Raw genomic sequence first — 11,167 nt, 5'->3', positions numbered from 1 at the left:
ATGATCCTGTGATCGTTCCTTATCTTTAGGTGTCCACCGCCCGCGACGATACCCGTCGGGCACTATGGTTCTAGCTGTATTTTAATTAGCGATGCTATATGTATGATAGTATTCGAGGAGTATTCGATGATGTACGGACACAAGAGATGATGTACTTTCGGTTATAATTGAATGCATGCTAATTTGAATACTACTTTATTTTACGATTTGGTTTTGCTTATTGAATGCTCATATTGGAAAAGTATTCCTACTTTGAATGCTAAAATTGAAGAGTACTCTATGCAGAAATCTAGGAGCCCCCTCCATCATCCACGCCGTCGTGGGGGTAGCTTCTCCTTCATTCCCGTGTGCTAGACAATTTGTTGTAATAATGCACTTGGGAATGAAAGGAGAAGCTACGTACCATCACCGATAGTCAACCCGTGATTAATAATAATGATTTAATTTAGGTTTTTTAGTACATATATTTAATATTTGAATTATGAACTTAGGCCGGAAATGTCGTACTCGGACGATGAAAACCGCCCGGGGGAGTGCGACTGGTGCCACGACGACTGAGGTATGTGCGACAGGTTCATTGAGCTGGACGAAGATTGGTGCTTCAGCATTAAGCTCAAGGAGACCTTCGATGTTCATACGGTACACAACGACGACAATAGTTTTTTTCGTCATTAAGCACGACTTCAACTATTTTAATGTGTATTTTTCATCTTTTCCAATTCGACTAGCTTATCCCATGCTATGCAAGACGCTATGTCTTGGAGAGGATGCGTTTTGAAGACCATGAAAGTATGGAAACCAAAAAAATTCTCCTAAGGACCCATCATGGTGTGGATTTTCAAGTAAAGTTGTACAATGCTGAGAGTGTAACCCATTTTGGTTTCAAAAATTGGGAAGCACTTTGTAAGATGTATGGTTTTGATAAGGGTATGCTTGTCACCATGGATCTTGGTGATCCTACAATCCAACAAGACAATATGGGCATTTGGGTCCTTGTGGATACACCTCCAATTCTTCCCCAATGTGAGCTTAACATAGTTATTAAGTAATTTATATTGTTTATTTCAAAATAGTTGACAACTTGTTTCCATTGACACCTTATTTTCATTCTTCAAAGAATGTGCGGAAAATGGTAGACAAAACCCACTACACTGATGGCTCCGAATTAACTTATAAGGAGAAAATCATTTGATCGCATTTTGTACTGATCTTGAGAATTACAATGTCTACAATCGAACTCCTCAACATTATGGTCAATACGTGCCACTAGTGCACGTGTTGAACTACGGTAACTACCATGGAGATACCTTGATAAGATTTTTTACTATTACAACATCCCTGCATCTTTTTTTAAATACTTCTAAAACTAGTAAATCATTTCTAACTACGAAGTTATTACTATGTTTTTCAACAGATAATCCCGAATGATTGTGTGCCTATCTGATGTATACGCACGGTCACCTTGATGTTTTGAACATACAACGAGGTTGTCCTACGTATCTCAATTGTCCATACCGGATTTCTAAAAGAAGTGGAGACATGACAATCAAAGAATGGAACAAATGTATGGACAGTCGTAAGGAGCTTCTTGCAAGCAAAAGGAGGCGAAGCGCAAGAATTGGAGACAAGATGATCTCCATTCTTCATAATGGAGAGTCAGGTTCTATATTGTTTTATGCTATTTTACCTTAAGGGTGTTTAGGTCCTACCTGATACTGATGACCATGTGCTAAGAACAATTATGTAGGGTTGGGTTCGATGACTATGAGGAGGATGATCATATGACTTGTTATTAATAACGAGTAGAAGTTGTATGATGATGCATGATTAGTAGAACTTGTTATTATATATGATGATGTATGATACGAGTATGCATGAGTTATTATATATCAGCGGGTGAAATGAACATAGCAGTATAAGAGTGGACACTTCTCTCTATTAGCTACCTAATAACAACCTAAAATTAACCCCCCAAACCCCTAAACCAACAAAAAAAATTTAAAAGAAAAACCTCAGCTGCTGACACGTGGAAGCCTTTTGGTCCCGGTTCATGTCACCAACCGGGACCAAAGGCCCCCTTGCCTGGGCTGCTCGCAGTGGCCACGTGGAGGCCTATCTGTCCCGGTTCGTGTTAGAACCGGGACTAAAGGGTGGAGGCATTAGTCACGACCCTTTAGTCCCGGTTGAAAAACCGGGACTAAAGGCCCTTACGAACCGGGATTGATGCCCCCTTTTCTACTAGTGTTTATATTTTGATTGTAATTTATATTTCAACTATTGTTCGACTGGAATATTTCCATGCTATTTATGGATGAGTTGTGTTACACCTATAGTTATTTGGGGTGCCTCAAAGATAGGAAAAAACCGGACCGACATTTGGTGCACAGGGTTGGAACGTTGGCTCCCCTATCGGTATCCGCGCATGTTTGCTGTGTATGTTTCCGTGTTCTGCGTTCGAGCTGCCCCTGTGATATTGATGTTTTAAAGCAAATAGATACCACTACTGCAAACGAAACAACGCTTATTTGTAATTTAGTGTGTCGAAGAGGAATATAAGATAACTAGCACAAATGCATCTAAAACTGTAACGTTATTAAATACATCAATTCAGAGGGAGCTTGCCATCACAGAGGAACTTCTAAGCATTCTCATCGTAAATTGATCATGGTGCTCGGCAGAGAGTAGCAGAATTTGGTGTTGAAGTCCATAAAATATTTGTAATATAGTTTTGCTTCCATCCATGAGTTATGAGATACAATCAAACTGAAGCATGACTATGAATTGGAGCTAAATTTGGGGGAAGGATATTATGCGGAAATTTTGAAGCGGTAAAGACGTGATACCTTAGAGAGAGAGAGAGAGAGAGAGAGAGAGAGAGAGAGAGAGAGAGAGAGAGTTGTACATATCACATCGCAGTGGTATAGAGCTATTAGTGCATCCTAATGATGCAGAGGTCAGGGGTTATCCTCATTTAAGAAAATGTTATGAGTATAAGAATAGGGAAATAGACAATATAAATAGTACACACATGTTATCATTGTAGTGATACATCAGTACATCATACATTGTTGTTGCATAGCTAGTGGTGCAGTGATACACCATAGATGGTGCAAATTTTGTAAGTCGCAAAAACTTTTTCTTTTGACAGAAGCCCATACTGTCTCCCTTTCTAATTACTTGAAGTTCTAGCCTTGTCCTAAGTCAAACTTATTTAAGTCTGACTTTTTTTCTTTCGATAAAGGACTTTTCATTGAATAGATATATCGAGGTGATACAATCGTATTGAAAGAAAGCCCGGCCTCTACATAGCTAGATGCACACAGCCAAAAAGTCTAGAGCACCCTAAAAATAATAATTCGATACAATGCCAAGCAATAAATCTTGTCCAGCCTAAGGAGCGGTAGATCCTATCCGTAAATCACACCGCCATCCATGGGGATAGAAAACCTCCCTCGACGTACACTCCAGCCGTGTAGACGCCATCATAAAAAGGTCCCTGTCCTCCGGCTTCTGCAGGATAGACCAAGTATGGAGCCATCATGTACAAACATGAATAACCTGCATAGGAGATGAGACACATTTATTGTTAAAAACCACATCATTCCTGGTAAGCCACATTGCCCAGCATAGGGCCGCCGCTCCCACAAGAATATGTGCAGAAAATTCTTTATCAATACCCCGCAACCAGTTGCCAAAAATATTCCTTGGACTACGTGGTGGGTATAAATTCGAAGCTACTTGGACCATGGCCCAAACTGCCAGAGCGAGCTTGCACTCAAAAAATAAGTGTTTGATAGACTCGTCATGTTGGCAAAAGACACATGTCTTCGAACCATGCCAGTTTCATGGTGCCAGATTATCTCTAGTTAGGATGACTGCTTTGTTTAGAAACCAGAGGAAAATCTTCACTGTTAGAGGAATTTTTAGCTTCCACAATTTCCTGTTATCTACTGGAACATCACAATGAACCATTGCATCATACATGGATTTGACCGAAAATTTGCCATTGTGATGCAAGTTCCATCGAAAAGTGTCTGGCTCATTTGACAGTTGAATGTCCTCCAGGCGAGTGAGTAATTCATTCCATGCTGCCAGACGAGTGCCCAAAAGATCCCTACGGAATGAAATATCGCAGTTTTCTTGTCCTAAGACTTGTTTGATCGTGATAAATTTATGTCTGACAATCTGGTACAAGCTTGGATATTGCACCATTAGTGAGTTGTTCCCTAGCCAGGTATCTTCCCAGAAACGAACCTGAGAACCGTCCCTAACTGAGAAGGTCCCAAATTGATAGAAGAATTCCTTGGCCTTCATGACACCACTCCAAAAATGTGAATCCCCAGGTTTCCTATGAATTTGAGAAATGGCATTGGATCCCACATACTTGTTGCAAATGATTTCCTGCCATACTCCATTCTCGGTGAGTAGTTTATAAACCCACTTGCTGAGAAGAGCAATGTTTTAAATCTCAAGGTCTTGTATTCCCAGGCCCCCTTGACTTTTAGGTCTGCATAATACGCTTCACCTAGCCAGTCGATATTTCTTGGTTTCATTATCACAATGCCACATACGACGGAGGAGATGGCCACCATCGTCGGCTGCATCGGAAAGATCATATCTGACCGGAGGCGCCACTGACCAGATCACCATGGCCTCCACGTCGTCGCCGCAGATCCAACGCATGATGGCGCACCGACCGCAGCCGCCGCCCTTCCCGGTATAGGCCCGCGCCACACCTGCAGCTGCCACCGCCCGAGGCAAGGTGGCCACCACGCCGCCGCAACCATCGCAGACCGCGCCGCAAAGTGGATCGGCCGCCGAGCTCGCATCATAGGTGGCGCCGCCGCGCCGCGCACGCCGCCGCCAAGAGTTGTCGCCTGGCGCCTCCTCGTGATCTGGCCGTCTCTCACCGGCCGTGATGCTCGAAGGGTGGAGAAGTCCCGCCGCCGCCCTGTCGTCCCGGCTTTGCTTAGCGGCACTGCCGACGGTGGCGAGGAGAGGGGAGGGGCGGGTGGGGTCGAGTAGTGGCGGCTAAAACGCGGTTAAGAGTTTGGTTTTTTTCAGAATAAATATTTTTGATGGGGACGATGGGGAGCGACCTAACCAAATGAAACAAAACTACCTACGTACTCCACTTTAATAGTAGAAAGATAATTGTATCTTACTTTCTCCGTCGCATAGTGTCAAAAACACTTTTATATTATGAGATCCACGGAGTATAGAGCACCAACAACACTTCACGGCATCCGGTAACACGCGTGTTGGGTTTCCGGGTCGTTGGGACGACGGGGGCTGTCTTGGGCTTTGCAGTGTCCTTGGGTGACGCCGGCTGGGTTGGTGTTGGTCCGTGACAGTTTCGGGCTCAGGGTTGTCCTTGTTTGTTTTGCGTAAGACTATATGGGGTTTATCCGAGTATAGGAGTATTGTTACGTGGGAGAGGAGCTCCTAGCTGCGTGATCCTTTTTGGGCTGGAAAAAAGGACGCGGGCGAGGAAGAAATTGACACGGCCGGCTGCTGGATGGGAGCACGGCCGGCTGTTGGAGTTGGATGAGGACTGCACTCAAATCAAACCGTTTAACCTACCCTTAACCATATCTACATCGGATATAACTTGGGGAAAGCGACGGGGAACTCCCTACTATATAAGCTCGGCCACCCACGCCCCAAACAAATCACAACCAACCTTCCCCAAGTCGTTAGTTCCCCCGAGCAATCGAGTTGTGTTCCCAGCGATCGATCGATCTAGGTGAGCATCATGGTTTCCGCCGACGTGGCCCGCAACATCGTCGGCATCATCGGCAATGTCATCTCCTTCGGTCTCTTCCTCTCCCCTGTGTAAGCCCACTCCTCCTCCTCTTGTCTAGTCTGTATGTATACATATATGAAAGGTGGTTGCTAGGGCATGAATCTGAGGCTCGTTTTCTAATTGTACGTATGTACGCAGGCCGACGTTCTGGCGGATCTACAAGGCCAAGGACGTGGAGGAGTTCAAACCGGACCCCTACCTGGCGACGCTCATGAACTGCCTGCTCTGGTTCTTTTACGGGCTCCCCATCGTCCACCCCAACAGCACCCTCGTCCTCACCATCAACGGCATCGGTCTTGTCATTGAGGGCGCCTACATCATCATCTTCATCATCTATGCGGCTAAGAACACAAGGGTACGTGCAACCCTCCTAATGCCTCCTCAATCCTCATCCGTCCCACTGTCTCTTTTCGGCTTTAGTTTCTGTACAGAAGATCCTCCAGCCCCTAACCCAAGCCATGTGCATGTTCTCTACTGTGTGTGCAGTGGAAGATGCTGGGCGTGCTCGCCCTCGAGGCGGCGTTCGTGGCTGCCGTGGTGGCCGGCGTGCTCCTCGGTGCCCACACCCATGAGAAGCGCTCCATGATCGTAGGCATCCTCTGCGTCATCTTCGGCTCCATCATGTACGCCTCCCCGCTCACCATCATGGTACGTACACCACCCCAACTTAAGGGTCGTCGACCCGTGATCTTTGATAACCGCTTTAACTTGTTAGTTCAGGTTGGCTAATTAATTAATCTGCATTGTGCACGTATGGTGTGGTAATGATGCCTTTTCAAGAAAAATACCTGCCTATACTTTATTTTTAAAGTTCTAGTGGATGCTTTTGACAGACCTTAATTTGTTAAACAGTGCACCTTGTTTGTTGTTGATTATGCCCATCTAAAAGCTGCACCCACCTTTCATTTTTTTAATGTTCGTTCCAAAACCCTGTTAAAAAAAGTCCGAATTGACTTTTCACCTCTCACGCACCCAAGTTCTTCTACAATATGCTACATGATATAAAAAAGCCTACGGTTTATTTCTATCTCAAAGGTAAACTTCCTTTACAGGGTGAAATACTAGCTCAGGCTAATTGTAAATGACGGATGCTTTTGCCAACTTACGAGTGTACTAATACTAATATAACTCAAAAATTTAAGATGAAAGTAGTAATATTGTACTGCCTATTTGCAGGGTAAAGTGATCAGGACCAAGAGTGTGGAGTACATGCCATTTTTCCTGTCGCTGGTGAACTTCCTCAATGGCTGCTGCTGGATGGGCTATGCGCTCATCAAGTTTGACATCTACATCACGGTATGTACATACACATACACATTGGAAATAAGAAGTCGCAAACCCAGCCAGACATACAATCAAGAACTCCTCAGCGCGGATTGATCTAACTGTTATGTCCTCTGTAAATTCTGTGCAGATCCCCAATGCCCTCGGTACAATCTTCGGCCTCATCCAGCTGATCTTGTACTTTTACTACTACAGATCGACCCCCAAGAAGGGCAAGAACGTCGAATTGCCCACTGTCCTCACCATAAACGCCGTTACCAGCGGCAACGTCTCCGTCACCATCGAAAATTAAACTTGGCTTCGTTTTTTAGCCCTAACGATTTTGAGTAGTTAACACCGGATGATACTTCAACAAGTTGATGTTAATTAGTACTACTTTTTGTTAGCTAGTAGAGTCTGAGATCGCCTTTAATTTCGTGAACCATTGTCGTCTGTCCAGACTACTATTGCAAATTACAAGTGTATATAAATACCAATCGAGCTGAGTTATCCCAGAGATAGATTATGACACCATGTATGCTTGCCTGTTTTCAATATGCTCTTACGTGATGATACGATTGATTTTTTAATTACAGCATGCAATGGCATTGTTAAATTAAATTATTCAATATCCATGATGTGTTGGTATTATGTTTCGGGCAAGGTCCTCTTTTGTTTTCAGCACAAAAACACCCAAAGGGCATCTTATTGGTGATGCAACTTTTGAACCCGGTGTGAGAGAAAAGGAGACAGACTTAACCTAATTACCGGTTTGGTTGGATGGCTCCTGCTCTTTTCCCGTGACGCTGCCTTATTACCACATCGACTGGCAACGAGCAGCTCTGCAACTTGGTCAAGTATGACGCTTTGAGTCCCTGCTAGAGATATTTTTCTGAATCTTGTAACATGTTAATCATTTTTAGTATGTTCGTATACTATATCTAAGATACTCTAAAGCGAGTTATGTGAAAAAATTGCATGTGAGCCCATGTTTTTATCATATTTGCGAAAATACGTACATATTTGTACGTAAAAAGAGGTATGCTAAAAATATACTACATACTACCTAAAAAATAGTATATATACTACCTAAATATTCTTACATACTACATAGTATGTATACATACACTGCGGTATGGTAGATACTACCTAAAACGTAAAAATAAAAATGGGTGTAACTACATCCGGTAGTAGGAAAATTTTGTCCTATATATATAGGGAAAATGCATCCTACTACTGGGTGTAGCTACACCCATTTCTCGTATACTACTATGTGGTAGTATATATACTACTTTATCATTTTTATTATGTTCGTATACTATATCTAAGATACTCCAAAGCGAGTTATGTGAAAAAATTGCATGTGAGCCCATGTTTTTATCATATTTGCGAAAATATGTACATATTTGTACGTAAAAAGAGGTATGCTAAAAATATACTACATATTACCTAAAAAATAGTATATATACTACCTAAATATTCTTACATACTACATACTATGTATACATACACTGCGGTATGGTAGATACTACCTAAAACGTACAAAATAAAAATGGGTGTAACTACACCCGGTAGTAGGAAAATTTTGTCCTATATATATATATATATATATTTCAAAGTAGTGTGTTTGATCGCATGGTGTCTACTGTATATATAGATACACTTCTTTGTCAAGAAAAATGAGTTGAGTATAGGAAGAGCTACGCTCAAATTACATAGCCCACCAACTTGTGGCTCTAACTATTAAGACTCCAGCCCGTTCTCACAAATTTCTATTAAGGGAAATAAAAATAACTTCCAACTTGAAGCAACATCCAAACTAGCAGCCCAGACTAGCTAAACACATCAACTTTAGATTACAAACTGTGTTTTAATATCCAAGAGCAAGGTTTTTTTATCAATTTATTTTCTTTGTATTTGAATGATCTCGAGTCATCTAGCGATCATTATTATATGAATCTAGTAAGGTTCTGTTTGATCAATGATCACTTATTATAATTTGTTAGGTTTTGTTCCTGGATCATCATTATTGTCTACTAGAATTAGAAAACACGATTCTAGTGCTGCCAAACAAAGACTGGATCTTGAGGCCCGAACTCAAACGAGTGCCCTCAATAGATATTTAGTGAGCCTGCCAACTTGATTCTGAAAATCAAACTGCAGAGGTTAATGTCGACGATGGTGGTGATGATAATACAATGGTGGTTGTGGAACATGATGCAGAAATTGATGTCTTGGAGATATGATATAGTACGAAGATATGATTGAAGATTATATTCCAAGAAATACTAGACGGATGGTCCTTTTTGGTAGAACACGAGGTTCGTTCATTGCTTTGCTATCACATTGCCATTTTAGAATAATATCTGATATATGGTTAAATAAGGTACAAATAAAACAGACTGAAAATTATATAATAAAGTGACAGTATGCTTTATGCATATTAATTCTTATGTTATGTGAATTGTTCCAAATTTTGGGCCACATTTTGGTTCCCGCCCGAGGCCTCAAATTTCGGGAGATGGCCCTGCTAAACAGCCGCTGAATGCAGCCTTAGACCATTAGCCTTAAGTGAGTTAGTTTCTGGCCCCGCACAGCTCCAAACACTTCATTTGCCACCTGTTCAAAGATCCTTACTCCCCACTGCAACAGATTTTTATTTACCTCATTTCTCTACAAAGGAAACGAATAGTGAATCCAATATCCAATTAGTTTGATCACAACAACACATCATCCAGCGGTTATTTCTGTGTGTGCCTGAAACACCATCATTTCGTGTGTCCCAGATAATCCGCGGAACTGCAGCAACCACAACTAGCACTAATTTTCCTGTACTCCTGCAAACTTGATTATCCAGGATTCCAGCAGTTATTAAATATCCATGGAAATAAGAATAAAAGTGCATTTTGGCACATTCCATATAAAGCGCACGAGGGGAGGAGAGGAACAGGTGATCAATTGCATGAGGCCAAGGAGGTTGGCAATTGCACATGGGTTGCTAATCCTGGCGCCAAAGTAGTCGAGTACTGCATCCTATATGAATGGACACTAAGATTCATGTCTTCCACTGTCCTCCAGGTGTGGACTTTGACGCCCATGGACCGAACTAATGGTTCTGTGATGGGATTATACAGGGCCAAGAAAATACTTTAGCATGGTAGATTGGCGATTCTCTACAAAGGTACATGAACTTGGATGGTTTGCTTACAGAAACAATGATGTTTATGATGGTTACTGGGTTTACGTCACATGCAAAGTAACTCGATGGGGATGATACTGTGATGGCTCCTGTAGTGACATCCATCTTCGTTAATGCAGATGAATCCTCGCCCTCGCCCGTTGCTGCACCCGCCCCTCCGGTAGCGCCGCACCACATGACGACCCGTGCTCACGCTGGTGTGCTTTGTCCCGGCAAGTGCTATTCGTCTGAAGAGTACGTGTGTACCGCATCGACTTCATCACCGTGGTCGATTCCCTTTTGAGCCCGCGCTGCTTTTCGCGACCCTCACTAGCTCACCAGGATGCAAAAGGAGTTTGACGCGTTGGAGCACAACCTCACGTCTGCACATGGCAACTTGTGCCGCGCGGCGTCCCCATGCCAACGTCATCAATGGGAAATGGGTGTTCCACCACAAGACCCGCCCTAACGGTTCCCTTGAGCGCTACAAAGCGTACAGGGTAGTCTGTGGATTTTGGCAGCGCGCCGGAGTTGACTTCGACGCCTTTGCCCCGGTTATTAAATCGGGTACGATTTATGATGTTTTATAGCTTGCGGTGTCTCGCACATGGCCCGTGCATCAGTTGGATGTTTCCAATGCATTTCTTCATGGTCATCTCATCGAGCAGCTGTTTTGCCAGCAGCCTACAGGATTCGTCAGCACCACTCATCCAGATCACGTGTGTTTGCTTTCTTGATCCATCTACGGGCACAAGCAGGCACGACATGCGTTGTACCGGCGTATCACCGCCTTCCTCCGATGGCTCAGGTTTCAATCACCCTGCTCTGATACATCATTGTCCGTCTACCATAAGGGCTCTGCTATGGCCTACGTCCCGCTTTACGTCGATGAAATCATTGTGACGGCGTCCTCCACTGAC

General features: G+C 43.2%; 1 protein-coding gene across 1 annotated transcript; it reads left to right on the top strand.

Moving 5' to 3' along the window:
* The first annotated feature begins 5,692 nt into the window (after positions 1 to 5,692).
* Positions 5,693 to 7,512, top strand: LOC119366982 (bidirectional sugar transporter SWEET6b-like). Its single transcript, XM_037632632.1, has 5 exons — positions 5,693 to 5,835; positions 5,945 to 6,161; positions 6,293 to 6,454; positions 6,983 to 7,102; positions 7,221 to 7,512. The coding sequence occupies exons 1-5, from the start codon at positions 5,756 to 5,758 to the stop codon at positions 7,380 to 7,382; spliced, it is 741 nt and encodes a 246-aa protein (XP_037488529.1). The 5' UTR covers positions 5,693 to 5,755; the 3' UTR covers positions 7,383 to 7,512.
* Positions 7,513 to 11,167: the final 3,655 nt, after the last annotated feature.

The sequence above is a fragment of the Triticum dicoccoides genome, chromosome 2B, assembly GCF_002162155.2.
Source record: "Triticum dicoccoides isolate Atlit2015 ecotype Zavitan chromosome 2B, WEW_v2.0, whole genome shotgun sequence".
In the NCBI taxonomy this organism is placed as follows: domain Eukaryota; kingdom Viridiplantae; phylum Streptophyta; class Magnoliopsida; order Poales; family Poaceae; genus Triticum; species Triticum dicoccoides.
This window is presented reverse-complemented; position numbering and strand designations above follow the sequence as displayed.